Raw genomic sequence first — 19,698 nt, 5'->3', positions numbered from 1 at the left:
TGCGAAGAGGAGTGGCATACAAATAAATAAATAAACAAACAAACAAACAAACAAACAAACAAATCATCATTACATTTTTCCTGTCTGGTCCTATAAAAATTTTATCTAGTCGATTAAAGGATTTTTCCATGCCTACCCCACTTATATCCTTATTGTATCTGGATCTGATTTGGGTATAGGTCCATCAGTCCATTTTATTATATTGAATTTCTGGATCTTCTCTGGATTTTAAATGTCCATCAAGGTGTAGTATATCTTTATAGGTCAACGATTTTGTCAGATTAATTAAGTTTGGGTAGATAATGGCCTCCATTGTAGAAAGCCAGGGGGGAATTTTGATATAGTATTTCCTTTTAATTTCTTGCCATGTTCCTAATAGGGATTTTCCAATTAAATGCTTGTTGAATATATTTTGTGTTTTATTTTCATCCTTCCACAATTGGGCATGCCATCCTGTTTGCAAGTCATGACCTTCAAGTGTTAATAATCTTTTGCTCAGAAGCTTGATCCAATCTTTAATCCAAATTAACCTAGAAAACTCCCCAAATTTCTCTATTTCCCTAAGTAATTGTGCACCTGATTCTAGTGGATCTTTGAAAAAATATACCATTTTATCCGCATATGCCTGAACTTTATACTCTTGATCTTTGATTCTAATACCCTTTATCTCATAGTTATTCCTTATCTTATTTAACAGTTTCTTGCACTGTTATAAAGAGTAGGGGTGATAACGGACATCCTTGGCAGACCCCTTTGTTAATAAAAAATTTGTCTGTCAAATCGTTATTTATCATCATCCTAGCTGTTTGCAATGAGCATATATTTTGCATATTTTTGAAGTTGTTCCCAAAATCTAATTTTTGAATGAATTCTAAAAGATATTGCCAGTTGACATTATTGAAAGCCTTTTGTGCGTCCAAGAAGGTCAATGCTACTTGTCTCCCAGGATGTGCGCTGCAGTATTCTAGAATGTCTAAAAACAACTATCCTTATGGTGTGACCAGAACAATCTAGAACTGAACACACTCAAAACCGTAGAAATGGTGGTAGACTTTAAGAGAAACCCTTCCACCTCTCACAATACTAGACAACACAGTATCAACAGTAGAGACCTTCAAATTTCTAGGTTCTATCATATGTCAAGACCTAAAATGGTCACCTAACATCAAAAACATCATCAAAAAAGCACAACAAAGAATGTTCTTTCTGTGCCAGCTCAGGAAGCTCAAACTGCCCAAGGAGCTGCTGATACAGTTCTACAGAGGAATCATTGAGTCTGTCATCTGCACCTCTATAACTGTCTGGTTTGGTGCTGCAGAGGATAATCAGAACTGCAGAAAAAACAATTGCTGCCAACCTGCCTTCCATTGAGGACCTGTATACTGCATGAGTCAAAAAGAGGGCGGGGAAAATATTTACTGACCCCTCACATCCTGGACACAAATTATTTCAACTCCTACCCTCAAAACGTTGCTACAGAGCACTGCACACCAAGACAACTAGACACAAGAACAGTTTTTTTCCAAACGCCATCACTCTACTAAACAAATACTGTAATTCCCTCAACAGTCAGACTTTCTACTAAATCTGCACTTCTATTCTACTAGTTTTTCTCATCATTCCTTTCACCCATTTCCTCCCATGTTGACTGTATGACTGTAACGTGTTGCGTATATCCTAAGATTTTTATTAATATTGCTTCTTCATTGCTTATTTGACCCCTATGACAATCATTAAGTGTTGTACCACATGATTCTTGACAAATGTATATTTTATTTTATGTACGCTGAGAGCATATGCACCAAGACAAATTCCTTGTGTGTCCAATCACACTTGGCCAATAAAAATTCTATTCTATTTTAAAACAGTTCTGGTACAATTTTTAATTTGACGATATGGGAGAAAGCCATTTTGATCTTGATTTATAATTTTGTTCAAAATTTTCTTTAATCTATCTGCAAAAACTTTTCTTTTCTCCTTGGAAAGTAATAAGAAGGAGGTTATGATCAGCCCAGTGATTTGGTTCGATTTCTACAGTTTTTATTTTATGGCAGAATCCTTTGTTGATCCATAGTTTAGTTTAGTTTATTAGATTTGTATGCCGCCCCTCTCCAAAGACTCGATTGCCATATTGATTTTTGAAAAAGAATTGTGTGGTATAGAATGAAATGTAAATTGTTTAATTTCTGTAAGTCTACTTCTCCATATGCCTATTAGATCCAATTCTTTTGCCAGCTTACTAAAAGTGTCAGGGAGAGTAGGTCTCTTCGTTTTATGTTTCCCAACTACTCCATGGTCTATTTTTGGATTTATTATTCCATTGTAGTCCTCAATTACACAGATGTTTTTCGGGTTTCTGTGGACCAATTTTTCATGCAAATTTTTGAAAAAAAATGTTTTTGATTAGGGCATAAATATTAACTAATGTCAGTTTCTCTCCCATTAATTCAATTTCAATTACTATGAATCTGCCTTTTCTATCTGTAAGTATTTCCTTAGGTTTTAATTATTTTTTGACATATATGGCTACTCCTCTTTTCTTTTTATCATCTAATGATGCAAATAGTTCACCTACTTTTTGGTATTCTAACATTTTTCTACGGATTTGCTTTATATGTGTCTCTTGAATAAAGACTATTTGGGCTTTTTGGGTTAATAATTTTGAAAAAAAATTCTATGCTTGTAAGGGTTATTAAGTCCATTGATATTTATCGAAAATACTTTTATTTTATTGCATTTTAATCTAGAAAGAAAGTAAGGGTTTGTTCAAACTTCTTTATTTGTTTACTGCTACCGCTGTCAGAGATCTAGTTCTTGTTCCCTCTTCCTTTCCCCTATTTGTCTCTTCCTCCGATTCCCTCCTCTCCTCTTCCATTTCTTCATTTATTTGTCTTCATTCATAATCCTCATCTTTACTTGACTCTGTTCTATCTCCACTTTCTGATTCTAGCTCCAACCCAGCAACTTGCTCACAAACTTCTTGTGTTTGTTCTGTATTCTCTACTTTAATTCTCCTACCTTCTAGGTTAATTATCATTCCCTCAGGTACAGTCCATCTAAAGTTAATTCCTTTTTTATTTAATAGTTTAGCCAGTGATTCCCTTCTATGTTCCCGAACTCTCCTGGGAATTTGTTTCAGGATGTTAAGTTCTGTACCCTTGTAGGTTAGTTTGCCTTCTCTGGATGCTGCATAGACTTAGTCTATTATATTTTTTCTTGAGAATCTTAGGTGTACCTCCCTGGGGAAATGATGCTTTCGAGCATCATTAGTTTGTATTCTGTACACCTCATCAATCTCGTCAATCACCTCTTCATGATTTTTTAATAGAATACCTGCAACAATTGTTAGCATGATTTCCCCTATATTTTTCCCATCTGATTCTACTTTATTTTGAAATCTTAAAAAGAAGTCAGACCTCTCCATCTCAAGATGGATTAAGGAATTTTTTAGATCTTTATTGGTATCATTGAATTTTTGATCTATACAGTGATCCCCCGATTATCGCGAGGGTTCCGTTCCAAGACCCCTTGCGATAATCGTAAACTCGCGATGTAGCGGCACGGAAGTAAAAACACCATCTGCGCATGCGCGTCCTGTTTTCCATGGCCGCACATGCGCAGATGGTGGAGTTTGCGTGTGGGCGGCGGGGAAGACCCCTTCGGCCGCCCAACAGCTGATCTGCTCCGCAGCGCGGCAGCAGCAAGGAGCCGAAGATGGGGTTTCCCCGTTGCCCAGGCAACGGGGAAACCCCAAGATCGCTTGCCGCTTGCCCATTCGCCCACCCGCCCGGCTCCTCGCTGCTGCAGCGCTGCAAGCGAGCAGCCGGGCGGGCGGGCGAACGGGCAAGCGGCAAGCGATCTTGGGGTTTCCCCTTTGCCTGGGCAACGGGGAAACCCCAAGATCGCTTGCCGCTTGCCCGTTCGCCCGCCCGCCCAGCTGCTCGCTTGCAGCAGCTGAGTCCTGAAGCCAGACGGCAAAGGCGAACTTCCACGTTTGGCTTCGGGACTCAGCTGGGAAACGGCGCTGGGGTTTCCCCACCGCCCACGCAAACTCCTCGCTGCCGCTCGCCCACCCTTCGCCCGCCCACGCCGTTCGCTCGCGCCGCTTCCCAGCTGAGTTCTGAAGCCAGACGGCAAAGGCGAACTTCCGCGTTTGGCTTCGGGACTCAGCTGGGAAGCGGCGCTGGGGTCTTACTGGCTGCCCACGCAAAGGGGAAACCCCGGCTCCTCGCTGATGCCCGCCGCTCGCCCTCCCGCCAGCAAGAGGGGGAAGACCCAGGGAAGCCGCCCAGCAGCTGATCTGCCTGGGGAACGCAAACTCCACCATCTACGCATGCGTGGCCATAGAAAAAAGGGCGCGCATGCGCAGATGGTGTTTTTACTTCTGGGTGGAAAAATCGCGATATAGCGATTAGCAATGATCGAGAGCGCGAAACTCGGGGGATCACTGTACAATCTATTTTTTTTCCTTCTGCTCAGTCCTTTTCTCTACTTTTATTATGTGTTGTTCGTTTTTTTGTGTAGCTGCCTGAGTTGTTTCTAGGCTGTGGGTTTTGCCTCCCAAGGACAATTCCATCTGTCCATCCATTACCCAGGGGGGGAATTAGTGACCCCTCAGAGAGAGTCCGCATCCTCCTCGATCCACAGCTAACATTAGAGAACCATCTTTTGGCTGTGGCGAGGGGGGCATTTGCCCAGGTTCGCCTGGTGCACCAATTGCGGCCCTACCTGGACTGGGAGTCATTGCTTACAGTCACTCATGCCCTCATCACCTCGAGGTTCTACTACTGTAATGCTCTCTACATGTGGCTACCTTTGAAGAGTGTTCATAAACTTCAGATCATGCAGAATGCAGCTGCGAGAGCGATCATGGGCTTTCCCACATATGCCCATGTCACACCAACACTCCACAGTTTTCATTGGTTGCCGATCAGTTTCCGGTCACAATTCAAAGTGTTGGTTATGACCTATAAAGCCCTTCATGGCATCGGACCAGAATATCTCCAGGACCGCCTTCTGCCTAACGAGTCCCAGCCACTGATTAGGTCCCATAGAGTTGGCCTTCTCTGGGTCCCGTCGACAAAACAATGTCATCTGGTGGGACCCAGGGGAAGAGCCTTCTCTGTGGAGGCCCCAACCCTCTGGAATCAACTCCCCCCAGAGATCAGGACTGCTCCCACCCTCCTTGCCTTTCGCAAACTCCTTAAAACCCACCTCTGCCGTCAGGCAAGGGAAAATTGATTCCCCTGGGCCGTTCCGTTTTATGTATGGTTTGTCTGGGACGTATGATTGTTTTTATATTAAGGGTTTAAATTTAATTATTGGATTTGTACTGTGTATTGTTGTTCTGAGCTGCTACGAGTCTTCAGAGAGGGACGGCATACAAATCTAATAAATAATAATAATAATAACACTCATATCTCAGCCTATTTGGCTATCTTCAAGAGTGCTGCAATTGGAAATGGAGAAAGATATATGATACAGAACAAAACGTGGATATGGCAGTAAAAGGCAGGGCAGCCCCATCCAAGGAGGTGCCAGTGGGAACTCTAGCAGATTCCAGGGTGCAGGTGGTCATAATCTGATCTAAAGAGTGAACAGAGAAATCAGAATGAGGAACAATGGGAAAGACTGCAGAGGCAGAATTACCCCTATTCCTACCCATGGATTAAAGTGAAAAGCTAGGAGGGCACTACCAGGAGGCCAATGGATTGGGAAGAGCCACCTGACTGGAACTTCCTGACTGCATGCTGGAATCCTTAGATAGAGCAACTGAGAACAATTCATGGGCATGAAAGTGTGGGGCACAACCAGTAATGGGCTACCAAAATTTTTACTACCACACCATGGGCATTGCTTATGCATTTTATTTCGACATATTTCAGTGCAAATTGGATGCTCTGGGGTGGCGCTCCAAATTTTGCTACTGGAACTGTGTTCCTGACCGTTCCCATAGGAGCCCATCACTGGGCACAACGTCAGTGCACTCAACCTCCCTGAGACCAGAAACTGGTGCCAGTCAACCTGAGGCCACTGTGAGGCTTTCGCTTTCCAGAACCAAACCCACAGAGATGCAGAGAACAAGTGTTAGGGAAGAAATATTAAAGGGAGGAATGGGTTAATTACTTAAGTGATTTATTTGTCATGTCCGGGTGCCAGCGGAGAAGAAGGGTGGAGTTTTCATTGTTGTAAATCCATCATGGACGTGTCACAAGGCAGGCTACCAAGTAAGCTAGTCTTTTCTCTGTTATTTAACAGCTGTTTTTATCGCTTTGAACAGCCTAGCCATAAATCTTAAGATAAGGGAGGAGTGCTGGAGAAAGGCTTGTGTGCTCTGATTGTGAAGAAATGAGATGAAAGAATTTGACTGCTTGTAATGCATTTTGAATACGGAGGAGAGGAGAAATAAAAATGGAGTTTTTGTTTATAAAACCATGCATTCAGTAAGCATTATTTCCAATTTAACCAAAGTTAATAACCAGAATCCAGAACACTGAGGGAGAAGATGACCCAATGATATCTGTAGGCATTGGCACTTTCACTGCCTGAGTGGAGATTGTGGTGCCCTTTTCTGGAGCCCACAGGATATTTACTGCACTAATAGACTTAGGCTGCACCTGCTGAAAACTGTACAGAAGTTGGGGCTGAAAGTAAGGAAATTGAGGCAGCCTATGAAGTTCAAGCAAGCAGATGACTCAGTGGCGGGGAATCAGGGTTGCTCACCATATGCCTAACAGAGCCAGTGAGGATGAGAGCAGGGAGCGATGAAGAAACTGTCTGGTTTGTAAAAGTCCCCAAAATGGCAGAGGTGATGATATTGGGGTTGTCATGGTTGAAAAAGTGTAACCCCATGGTGGATTGGGAAACTGACCAATGATGCTTAAAGCCAGCAGTGAAGACGCTAAAGCTGGTGGGGAGGACAGAGATGATGAATGCCCTAGCAGAGCCTATTGAGGGGAGCTGTCCATTCCAAGAGAGTATAGTGACCTTGCAGAGGTGTTCAGCAAGAAGGAATCTGATGTGCTCCCTCCACACTGCCTCATTGACTGTGCAATAGAAATATTACCGGGGGTGGTGGTGGTAAGTTACTCAAGCCAAAAATATATATGATGATCCCCAAGAAAATGGAGGAACTGAGGGATTTCAGGGACAAAAACATGGCTAGGAGTTTCATCCAATCGGCAAAATCCTGAGAGGCAGTCCCAGTGCTTTTCAAAGAGAAAAATAACAGGTTGTTGAGACTTTGCATGGATTTTTGTGGGATAAATGGGGTCTGTATTTAGAACACATATCCCTTCCCTTCACGAAGGACATTTTAACTGCATGTTGGGGGTCGTTAATGTATGTGCAAAGTGTTGTGGTTCCGTCTGAGGCCCCTCAGGGAACGGCTGATCTTCTGTCGGTTTCCAGCTCAGAGGGAGAGGATGAGGAACAGGAGGTGCAGGCAGACGAGGAGGAGGAATCCCAGGCTGAAGAAGAGGGAGGACAGCCAGAGTCCCCCCAGAGGGAGCTCTCCCCAGCAAGCAGCCTGGATTCCTTAGAGGAAAATGCACAAGCCATAATTGATCTGCGACAGAGAAGAGCTACACAGCGAAGGGACCAATTGGCTAGGTACTTTCAGCATTAAAGAGGCAACAGCTGGGTTTGGGTGTGGTGCTCTTTGGAAAGGCTAAAAGGCAGACCCACCCTTCCTGGCTTGTGGAGTTTTATCTTTGAGAGTCTTGGGACCTGGCTGTGAACTTTGGCGTCTTGGAATCCTGGTTTGTGCCTTTGACTACTGAAACCTTGGGGTGGGTGTGCCAGCAAGAAGCTTGCTGTATTGTCTGGACATCAGGACTCTGCTGTAAAGTATTATAGCCTGTCTGTTGGGAAGAACAGGTTTTCCTCTGTGTTTATTTTTTCCATCTATAAAGTACTTTTGCTTTTACCAGAGTGTCTGGCTGTTTTTTCCAGTTGGTGTTGAGGTCTGGGGGAACCCAGACAGAACAGCAAAGTAACCCTTGAATAACAAGGATATGCACATGGAAACATTTATGAGAAGAGTTATGACTAATTATTCAACCACACACAGATACATTAACTTTAGTTAAAGTTTACTTTAATAAATAGCACAATCCAATCAACAGTCCAAGCCATACATGCAATAGTCCAAAGAATATCCAATTACAAAGTCTTTTTACTAGTTAGCTGTGTCATGTGCGGTAAACAAAAATAGCAAGGTTTAAACACAGCTTAGATATAACAGAGAACAGAATGTCAGAGAAAGCATACCACAGAGAGAGAGAGAGAAAGAAAGAGAGAGAGAGAGATCACTATGATCTCTAGCTCCCTCTTATGGCAACCTGCAACACAATCAACCAATAAGAAATAGCATGCAGTTAAAGCTATATATATTAACTCAGTTAAACCTGCAGACATACATTGTTAGTTTATATATTGCTAACCCAACTGATTGAAAGTCCTAACAGGTTTACTACCAATTTTTTGTGATGCCCTTTGGACTGCAAGGGTTCCTGGCTGTGTTTATGCAGCTAATAAACAAAGTGCTGCCTGAGCATCTGTGCAAGGGGGTTCTTGTGTACTGGTGACATCTTTATTCCAAGTTGATGGAAGAGCATATGAAGTTAGTATATAAAGTGCTGTGGAAACTCCTGGATACCAAACTTTATTCTAAGTGTGACTTTCATAAGATCAGTCTGGATTATTTGGGATATCAGGCATCCATGAGGGGATGGAAATGGATCCTGGAAAAGTGAAAGCAATACTGTAGTGAGAAGCCCTTGAATGAGAATGCAGCTTCAGAGTTTCTTGAGCTTTGCCAACTTCTATAGGTAGTTCATCACCTCATTTGCCCAAATCACCTTGCCAATCACTGAGCTTCTCCAAATGGGTGGTGGTGGTGGTGGTAAAGCCAAAGCTCAACCAACTGCTGAATTGGATTATGGAATGTCAAGCGGTGTTTGAGATGCTTATACAGCTTTTAGTGGATGAATCAATTCTGAAGCAACTGAGCTTGGACAAGCCTTTTCTTATTCAAGCCAATGCCAGCAATGTGTTATACTCCAGATGAATGCTGAAGGAATGCTACCACCTTGCAACTAAACATCCTGAAAATTCACTGGCACATTGGGCGGTGTGGGAGAAGAAGGTCTATGTGGTACGATGGGTACTATTGACATGGCGGCAGTTTTTAGAAGGCAGCAAGATTCTGTTCAAGGTGTGGACAGACCATAAGAACTTGATTCTCTGAGGACCCCAAGAAAACTTTCTCCAAAGCAAGTACATTGGACACAATATTTTAATTGGTTCAATTTCATACTTAAATACTGATCGGATAAAAAGAACTTTTTGGCAGATGTACTCTCCTGGATGCCTCACTACAAAAGCACCCAGAAGGATATAGTTACCTTCATCATAGCCTTGCAGCATCTGGCAGCCCAATGCTTTGAGAAACAGTGGTCTTGGTTGTTCTCCAATGGCCCAATGAAGGGTTGACATGTCAGCTGAAAGAAGGCCTGCAGAAAGATGAGTGGTTCAAGGCCCACCAGAATGAGATGGCAGTAATAGAAGACTTGGATTGGAAAAGGGACAAACTGTATGTTCCTGCCAACCTGAGAATCCATGTTCTACAGCAGAGCCATGATGCAAAACTGTCTAGCCACTTTGTAAAAACTAAGATTCTTCACTTAGTTAAGAGACAATTCTCGTGGCCTAAGTAGAAGAAGGACATTGAGAGCTATGTGATGAATTGCCCAGTGTGTGTGTGTGTTCATGAAACGGATGCCAGGGAAAACCCCTGGTTCTTGAAGCCTGTAACCAATCCCAACAGGCCATGGCTTTCCACTAAGTACCTCTCCTCAGAAAAACCCAGCCGCAAGCTTGACTAACGTTTCTTAGAACCTTTCCCTATCAAAAAGGTCATCAATCCTGTGACATATTGCCTGAGTTTTCCCAGCTCTATGCATGTACATCCTGTCTTTCATCATTTCCTGCTTGTTCCAGTTAGCCCTCATTCCCTGCTTCATTCTCCTGCTTCTCCTGTTTCCGCTGCTCCATGCCAAGCGCCCAGACTTCGAGTTCCCCTACCCCAGTTGCACATTACTGGCATTAAGAACACTCGCCCTGGCTCAATTATCATTTCCAGTATTTGGTGCAATGGTCAGGGGGCAGCCCTGACAATTGCTTCTGGATGTACACTCGAGACTTTGGAGCCCCTGACTTGATTTTTTACTTTCATGTCCATTTTCCTTGTAAACCAAATCCTCTCCATCCACTTCAGGGGAGAGGCCATGGGGGAAGGGATGGTATTGTGAGCGATTCATGTCAGTCTCGGGATATGCTTGATTCTGAGGAGGATGAGCCAGGTCCCTCAGGTTATCCTGGGTTAGAGAGGCTGTCAGAGGAAAAGAGTGAGGAAGATAGTGATTTTGGAGTGCCAGAGGGGTCTGATGTTACAATAAGAAGTTGGTCCCTGTCAGATAGTGAGGAAAATGTATCAGGAAATGAATGGTTAGATCCTAGATATATAAGAAGGGCAAAAAGAAGAGAAGAAATCTAAGGTAAAAAGAATTAATCCATATGAATAGCTCTGTGGATTGTAAGATGTCATTTCCAGGTTAGAACAGGAAGTGAAGACGGGATTTGACAATGTTGATCAAAGAGAATGGCGGAGATTCTGTGGTGTTCCTGAAACAAAAGAGTAAAAACCCTATGCTGTGCTTTTCTAAATGAGTCAGAAGCTGCACTGTTTAATTTATTAAGAATCCTGGTAAGCTGATGAACTTAAAGTTGTGATTTATAGTTCTGTTATCTCCAAGCCAGTTAAGAATGGAATGTTGGAATGCTTCGCAGAACAGATAGAGTTTCAAGTCGAGACAAATTGCTTCAGTCTTGATGCTTAGCTTTTTATCTTGCTAAAGTTTCATATATCTAAGCTGGAGTGGACAGATAAAGAGACTATTATTTCAAGGAGTGGATTTTTGAGAGTCTTGGAAAAATACTGAACCCATGCTCAGAACAGATAAGTCGTAATAAAGGCTCTTAATAGTTTTCAGTCAGATACAGATTTACTGGACCGCCAATGCTGCTCCAGACATCTCTTCTGATGTTTCATCTCCTGGAGCTCCTTGGTAAACCAAGGAGCTTTCCTGGATCCACTGCCACAGAGAGGCCACAAATGAGCAATCTGATCCAGAGCCCCCGCTGACACCTTGTTCCAGGTCATAACCAGTGACTCCACCAGATTGTGTATAAGCAAGTCAGATATTTCCCCAAGCACCCTCTGAAAGCCCTCTGGGTCCATTAGGCATCTCGGGTGGAACCACGTAATCAATTCCACCTCCCTGCGGTGGAGGATTGGTGTCAGGAAATCAAGCCGTATCACGAAATGATCTGACAATGACAAGGATATGTCTAAAGCCTTTAACATCAGATCATGGCTCCAATGCCCCAAGAGAAACACCAAGTCGAATGTGTGTCCCCCCTCATGGGTCAGACCCTGTACTACCTGAGTCAAGTCCATGGTTGTCATGGAAGCCATGAATTCCTGCAGCAGCTCTGAGGATTCACCAAGCGACAATATGTTAAAGTCTCCTAAAACCATACATCTTGGAAACTCGACTGCCAACCCAGCTACTGCCTTGAGCAATGCAGGCACAGCTGTTGCAATGCAGCTGGAGGGCAGGTATGCAAACAACAAACCCATCTGAATCCCTAGGTCCAACTTCAAAAGGAGAGGTTCACATTCAACTATCTCAGGTGCAGGGAGTCTGTGAGGGCTAAGTGTCTTCCGGACTATGACTGCCACTCCTCCACCCTTCCCTGGGGTCGCGGCTGGTGCAGCACCTGCAAACCTCCTGGGCACATCTCTGAGAGAAGAACCCCTCCCCCCATGGCCCAGCTAGGTCTGAGTCACACATGCCAGGTCGGCCCCCTCATCTAATAGTAAATCTTGGACAAAGAAGGCTTTGTTCTTGACTGACCTGGTATTGAGCAGCAACAGCCTGAGACCAGGGTCCTGATTTTGCCTATCACCAGCTATACAGATTGAGCTTGATGATTCTGAGGGGCTGGGACAGGAATTCATATGTAAACAGTGAGTTCTAGTCCCCCCTGAGTGGCCAACCCCCCCCCAGCTCCCATCATACCTGCTTCTCCCAGTCAAGACTGGTAAGCTCCAGCCCTTGCCTGTTCCAGAGAGTGTCCCCTCCAACCTCTAGGCCTCACTCATTCTTTGTACCAAGCCAGGGGCTATAGCCATGCCCCCACCTGCTCCTGTTTGCATACTTCGGGGGGGGGGGGGTTCTGGCTTCCACCCTCAGCTCTCCCATTCTTCCAACACATTCCCAAGACAAACACTTCCCCCTAACTAAAACAATATCAATATCACAGTGAAGTGACAAGGATTACAATAAAATTGCTACCAGACAAATTGGAATACAAACAAAAGTAACACCATTCCAATCCACTGTCCAGCATGCAAGATGTTACTAGTTCTCTAAGATGTTAGGGAACTGCTGGTATAAATCCCCCTTTTAACCCTTCTGTGCTATTCGGGTCTGTGAGACCCGAAATCAAAGTTTGAGACCCTGTAAAAAAATTTCCCTGCATATCTGAAACTTGAAATTTCATGACTTTTCATCATTTCAGGGGTTCTCTCTATGAGAATTTTTTGGGGGGATGGGAGGTTTCTATTTTGCTGGGTAAAAAAGTCACACTTGTAGTGTTGTCGGGTCACCCTGACCCAGACCAAAAACTCTTCATTTGAAGGTCAATTTGAAAACTTTTTTCACTTGGAAAGTAGTCTGAACATTTCTGCACACAATGATATGAAAATTGAACTGAAAAAATTATGCATATTGCTTTAATTTGATTATAAAAGACAGACACCCCCCCGTTTTTGTGAATTCTTTTTCAATTTATAGATTGTTTAGCTTGAAAAATGTGTTCAATTTTACTAAAGTTGGTGTGGGATTGGTAGTTTGAACATTTCTGAATATAAGAAAAATATAAATGAACTGAAAGAAATGATTCTTATTGGTTTTTTAAAATCAGAAATAAGCCCCCACCCCCTTGGCTGCTTGCAATCATTTTCACTTTATATTGTTTTAGGCAAATCCGAAATATTTTTAATATCTTAGGCATTCATTTACTCAATTTAACATTGCTGATCATCATAAAAATATTTGTGGGGGTGGGGGCTAATTTTTTTCTGGGCAAAGAAAAAAATCACATTGACTCTGTTTCCGGTCGTATAGACCCGGACCAAAATGATTTTTTTTTTAGGTACTTGAATTTGGTCTTTTTGAAACCTTTTCCTTTTTTTTTTTTAAAATAAATTTTTTTATTAATTTTCTTAAAATAAACAGACACACATACAAACATTAAACATAGAGTGGGGGTGCATTTCCCCCGCTTCTTTTGAAAGTATACATTCAAGTACAGAAAAAGAATACATAATTGAATATATGTTAAATGTTAAAAGGTCTGGTAATTTTGAGTTAAAGTTTTTCAAATCTTAAGTACAATGTAAATATTAGGTAAAGTTCTTAATATATTGCTTATACGTAGACTAATATATCATAGTCATCAAAAAATACCTTTAATGTAGTTTTAACTACTATACTGATATAGCATAATCATCAAACAAAACATTTAAACTGATTTCAACTACTATACGTATATAAACCAAAATTCTTAATATGTTACTTATACATAAACTACTATATCATAATCATCAAACAATACATTTAAACTAATATTAATATTGTTATCACCTAAGTAAAAACAAATACAAAAAATCAGCTAAAAATAAATTTATATATCTTATTTTTTCTTATCTATCCATTTATAAACATTGCTCCATGTTTCATAAAATTTAGTATCTTCTTGATCATTTAATCGTCTTGTCATCATGTCCATTTCAGCGCAATCTAATATTTTAACTATAACTTCTTCTTCCTTGGGGATTTCTTCCCCCTTCCAATTTTGCGCATATATTATTCTAGCCGCAGTTAATATGTGTATAATTAAGTAAAGAATTTCTTTCTTGTAAGTCTGATTGGTAATTCCTAATAAGTAGAATTCCGGGGTATTTTCTATATCTTGCTTTAGTATTTCTTTTAATATTTTCTCTATCATCTTCCAGTATATTTTAGCTTTACCACATGTCCACCATTGATGGTAATAGGTTCCTATTTCCTTCTTACATTTCCAGCATAATGGGGATGTTTTGGGAAACATTTTTGCTATCCTATTTGGTGGGAGATGCCATCTGTAGAACATTTTGATTTGGTTTTCTTTTAATGAGACTGATTTGGTCATTTTCCAGTTGTTAATCCAAACTTTCTCCCATGTGTCTATGTCTATTTCCTTGCCAATATTTCTACACCATCTTATCATAGTATCTTTTAAAGTCAACTCTATGTTTTTATGAGCAATGAGGAATTTATATATTTTCCCTATCATTTTTATTGGATTAGTAGTAATTAGATTACTTAACAAATTTTTACTTTTATTAAAAATATAAAGAGTTTTATCCTTCTGGTATCTAGATCGAATCTGGGCATAATGCCACCAGTCTATTATTATCCCTTCTTCTTGTAATTTAATCCTAGATTTTAACTTCATCTGGTCGTTTAGTAATTCTTTATATCTATAAGATATTTTCTTGTCTTTTATGGACTTTGGATGCGTTATTGCTTCTAGGGGGGCAAGCCATTCTGGGATATTTAAGAAGTGATTTTTCTTTATGTCTTTCCAAACCTCTAGTAGATACTTCCTTAATGTATGTCTTTTAAAATAGGAGTGGTTTTTTTCTTTGTCGTACCATATAAATGCATGCCATCCAAGCATGAGATCATGTCCTTCTAAATTTAATATTCTTTTGTTCTCTAGAGTTATCCAATCTCTAACCCATGTTAATGCGGCAGCCTGATAATATAATTTCCAATTTGGAAGGCCAAATCCTCCTCTTTCTTTGATATCTTCTAGGCAATTTATTTTTATCCTTGCTTATTTCCCTTGCCATATAAATTTTTTAACTAAATTTGTCAAAGTTTTAAAGAAGATTCCCCCTGGGTTTATTGGAATTACCTGGAAAAGAAATAAGACCTTAGGTAGAATGTTCATCTTAATTGTTGCCAGTCTTCCTAGAAATGATATTTTTAGATTATTCCACATTGCTAAATCTTTTTTAATTTCTGTTAGTAACTTTGTGTAGTTATCATTTTTTAATGTTATTGTTTTCGCTGTTAAGTTTATTCCTAGGTATTTTACTTTTTTAACAATCTTTATTCCAGAAATGCTTTCTAGTTTAGTTTCTTGTGTTTTATTCATATTTTTAGTTAAAAAATGTGTTTTATTTTTGTTTATCTTTAAACCTGCTACTTTTCTGTATTGTTCAATAGCTTGCAGTAATGTGGGGACTGTTGTTATCGGTTCTTCAATTATAAACGTTAAGTCATCTGCAAAGGCTTGGACTTTATAAGTTTCGTCTCCCACAGTTAGGCCTTTTATTCTAGAATCTGCTCTTATTTTAATTAGTAGAGTTGAAACCTTTTCCAATGGGAAACTAGTTTGAACATTTATGAACATAATGATATGAAAATCGAACTGAAAAAAGTGAAACTTATATTTTTATTTTGATCAAAAAGCCCCTCCCCCCATTTTTTCTGAATTTCGTGTCAATTTATATTTTTTAAGGCTACAAATCTCTAAGGAATTTCCCCCCAAAAGGTTTGATATACTAAATTGAACAATCCTGAACATAAGAAAAATAGAAATGAACTGAAACAAATGATTCTTATTTGTTTATTTTTGCCACAAAAGGGCCACCCCCCCTCAGCCTTGCTGTGTGCCATTATGTTCACTTTTTATATATATTTGGCTAGAAATATTTGGAATATCCTTTTGAAAAGCAAGCACATTGTAGCCAGACAACTAATTTTATGAAAGAAATCCATTTTACTAAAAACAAGTATGTAAGTTTGAAATTAACAGCATAATTTTTATATAAATTGAAATAATTGAACACGGGGGGGAGAGACATTTATGTGCAAAATAAAGCAATATGCATCAATTTTTCCAGTTCAATTTTCATATCATTATGTTCAGAAATGTTCAAGCTACCAATCCCACACCAACTTTAGTAAAATAGAATGCATTTTGAAAGCAAACCTATCCATAAATTGAAAAATATTTCACAAAACCAGGGGGCACGCATTTCATCAGCAAAATAAAGCAATATGCATCAATTTCTCCAGTTCAATTTTCATATTATTATGTTCAGAAATGTTCAAGCTACCAATCCTACACCAACTTTAGTAAAATAGAATGCATTTTGCAAGCAAAACTATGCATAAATTGAAAAATATTTCACAAAAACAGGGGGGGTGCACATATTATCAGCAAAATAAACCAATAAGCATTAATTTTTTCATTTTAATTTTCATTTCAACATGTGCAGAAATGTTCAAACTTGTTTCCAAGTGAAAAAAGCTTTCAAAAAGACCAAATATAAGTACCTAAAATGATCAATATGTGGTTCTGGTCAAATAGACCCGGGAACATCACATTAGGGAGTTTTTCGGAATAGCACAGGAGGGTTAAAAAGGGCCTTCAAGTACAATACTGGGTGGGGTGCAAATGTTCTCAAGTTGAAGTAGAGACAAAAACAATTCTTTCCTAGGATCAGAGGATCATATAGACTTAATGTAAGTTCCAAGTGAGTGGAAGTAGTAGCTGTGGCAAACAAGGTGAATACACCAAATACAGTTGTGAACCAGTTCCACTGTCTCTGTCTGGGGTCAATAAACCCCCTGGTTATCATCTTAGGATTGATTTTCCAATTAAGTTCAGGAGAGTTTCACAAATGGGGCTCCTGTTGTAGTCTCTTTCCTTATTGTTCTTATTAAGCACACCTAGGAAGGCCAACATGGCAGCAGCAAGAGAGGTGGTCAAAAGATCAAATTGCAAACCCTTCTCAAGGCTTGAGTCCTTACTGGTGATCTCCCTCAGCAACTTTGGGTGTTCATTCAGTTGCCTCAGCATCTCTCAAATATTCCAGGCAATGGTTCCATTCTGCGTACGGTATCTTCAGTCTCCGGGCTGTTCTGCATGTCCCAGCTCCCAGGCGGTGCACAGCACGCTCAGCTTTTTCTTTGAGAATTTGGTCATTTGCTCAGGGCTAAGCTCGGCTCTCCTTCTCAATCTCAGTTCAGTCTCAGCTGCCTTCTTATCTGATTGCCATTGCCCCTGGATCCAGACTCTTGTCTCATCTCATGTCCCTCAGCACTTCTCTTATTCCTGGTGCTCACTCTCTTCTGCTCTCTCTTCTCCTCATTTGCTGCTAGCTCTCGGGTGCCCTTTCTAACATCCTCCATGCTCTGCAGAGTAAAATAAAGTTATAAAATAAAATAAAGTTATACTTTTGGGATTTTAAAGTTTCTGAGCGTGCCTGCATTTCTTCATTCACCAGTAGGATATTTGACAAGGGAAAACAATTATTTTTTTTCCTTTGGAAAGGTCATTCTTTTATTAGAATTGCATTATTTCTAGAACATGTCTAGAAACATGATGGGACAAGGACAGAGTAGCATCGGGGAGATGGCCGTGGCAGCCCTCCACAACAGTCCCCTTCTTATGTGACTTCTTGAGAAAATTTATTGCCCAGCCATGATTAGCCAAATGGGATACAGTTTGGAGAGATAGATTAAATCAGGCAACATTAAACTAACATCAAGCTTGAAACTGGATTGAAAATTAATTTATTTCTGAATGCTTTGAGCTTTATTAAATGCTTTGAGCTTTATCACATTTTATAATGATTATGTGGCCATTGCATCTGATGAATCAATCACTTTTAATTTAGACTAAATATGTCAAAGCAGGATAGTTTCTTTACTCATATAAAGGTGTATAACTATTGGAAGAGCATAGAGACACTTCTGTTAAAAGGAACTTGGATAGTGATTGTTAAAATTGCATTTTAACTTTTAAAAATTGTGTCACATGCAAGATTTAAAAATATCTTTGTGATGTGCAAAAAAAAAAAAGGAAAAAGAAATTTGGTAGCAATATATGACTTGAAAAACTGAAGCTCTTTAAAAGTAGCCCCAGTTCCATTTTTGTAGTTAGCAACACATACTCTAGTTTCTAGGGAATAAGCAAGCTGTGATTTCACTTAGTACTGTTTACTGCAGTGTATTTATCTATTTTAGCAGATCCTGCATGCTGAGTAGGGAAGCCATATAGTGGAGCATATTAATCATTTAAACAACAGTGCTGATACAAGGAACAAGAATAGAATTGGATTGAAAGGAAAGGAAAGGGGAGGGGAGGGAAGAATAATGGGGTGTTTTGTTTGTTTACTTGCTTGATTTTCATCTGTCTCTTCCCCATTCATGTTTTTGCAGTTGATTGTTGCTCCTCATTCCACCACTGAAGTATCAGTTCTGTTTTGTCCATCTGCACTAGGAAGAACAAATCACACTGCAAGCATAATTTTCAAATGCCGACAGGTAGGAATGTCCAATTAGATTTAATGAATAACAGATTATCTAATATTAACACAAGTAATTGTTAGGCTGACAATAAAAGCTAGTTTATCACATTATGGCTGAACTGTAATTTTTCTTATCCTCCCCCCCCCCTCCCTTCCTGTTCCTGTTGGACAACCCACTGCCTTCTTCAATCTTGAAAATAAATTGAGAATTTAGGTCCCAAAATACAGTTCCAAAATTGGATTTGACTTATGTGACTGATGTGTGGTGTATATATATGGTATATAAAGATTAATATTTTCCTTCCTTCCTTCCTTCCTTCCTTCCTTCCTTCCTTCCTTCCTTCCCATATTTTTCTGAATATAATTTATATTGTAATTAAGATATGTAGTAATAATTATGAAGGGGGAGTACAGGTTGTCTTGGCTAAATCATGGTATTTGAGACTAATTTGCATTGCTAAAGAATGCAATTATAAAACATAACATATGGCCACATTATTTAGGAACAACAATTTCACTAATCTCAGTTACCTTCACTGAGTGAGGATTGTACAGTAGGTCTTCAAGCAATTTCCCACTGGCTTCCAAAAAGCAAAGTCAGTGGGGAAGCTGGTAGGAAATTACAAGTCTCAGATGCCTGATGAGCAGAAAAGTGGTTGCAGTTCTGTGCAGCATAAATGTACTTACGGCAGGGGATGAATGCTCTGAAGGGCAGAAGAGTGTACAAGTGGCTGCTGTAGCCTGATACCAGTTCAGCTTGATGGGAATGGGTACTATAGAGGGTAGATAGTATGAAAGTTGCTGGAGCAATTAGCAATCTTCCCTACTGACTTCCACATTGACTTTGTTTTTGGGAAACTAGCAGGGATGGTAACAAATATTGATCACGTGACCATGGGATGCTTCCACTATCATACGTGCAAGCCAGTTGCCAACTATGCAGATCCTGATCATGTGACTGGGGTTTCTGAGATGGTTCAAACTTTGAGGACTAGTTGAAAGTATTACTCATTGTAGCTGTCATAACTTTGAACAGTTTCTGAACAGTTGGTTATTAACCAAAAATTATCTGTGATATTATGGGAAGCCTAGAAGAATGAAATAATTTGAGGAATATACAAAAATGCAGATTATTATATTTCCCCAAAGGGAGAAATGGAGAAAAATGTCTTTTTAGAGGCAGAAAACATCCTCCA

The 19,698-nt window shown here is 40.1% G+C and overlaps 1 protein-coding gene across 4 annotated transcripts in view; it reads left to right on the top strand.

Moving 5' to 3' along the window:
* Window positions 1-19,698, top strand: part of LOC139155791 (cilia- and flagella-associated protein 47-like) — a 513,090-nt gene that overhangs the window by 236,855 nt on the left and 256,537 nt on the right. For all 4 annotated transcript variants that reach the window (XM_070731069.1, XM_070731068.1, XM_070731067.1 and 1 more), the window contains one exon: window positions 18,414-18,518. In XM_070731069.1, the coding sequence (XP_070587170.1) occupies window positions 18,414-18,518 (105 nt within the window). The remainder of the gene's footprint in view (window positions 1-18,413; window positions 18,519-19,698) is intronic.

The sequence above is a fragment of the Erythrolamprus reginae genome, unplaced genomic scaffold, assembly GCF_031021105.1.
Source record: "Erythrolamprus reginae isolate rEryReg1 unplaced genomic scaffold, rEryReg1.hap1 H_6, whole genome shotgun sequence".
Classification (NCBI taxonomy): domain Eukaryota; kingdom Metazoa; phylum Chordata; class Lepidosauria; order Squamata; family Dipsadidae; genus Erythrolamprus; species Erythrolamprus reginae.
Note: the sequence above shows the minus strand (reverse complement) of the source record. Positions and strands in the feature narration are given on the sequence as shown.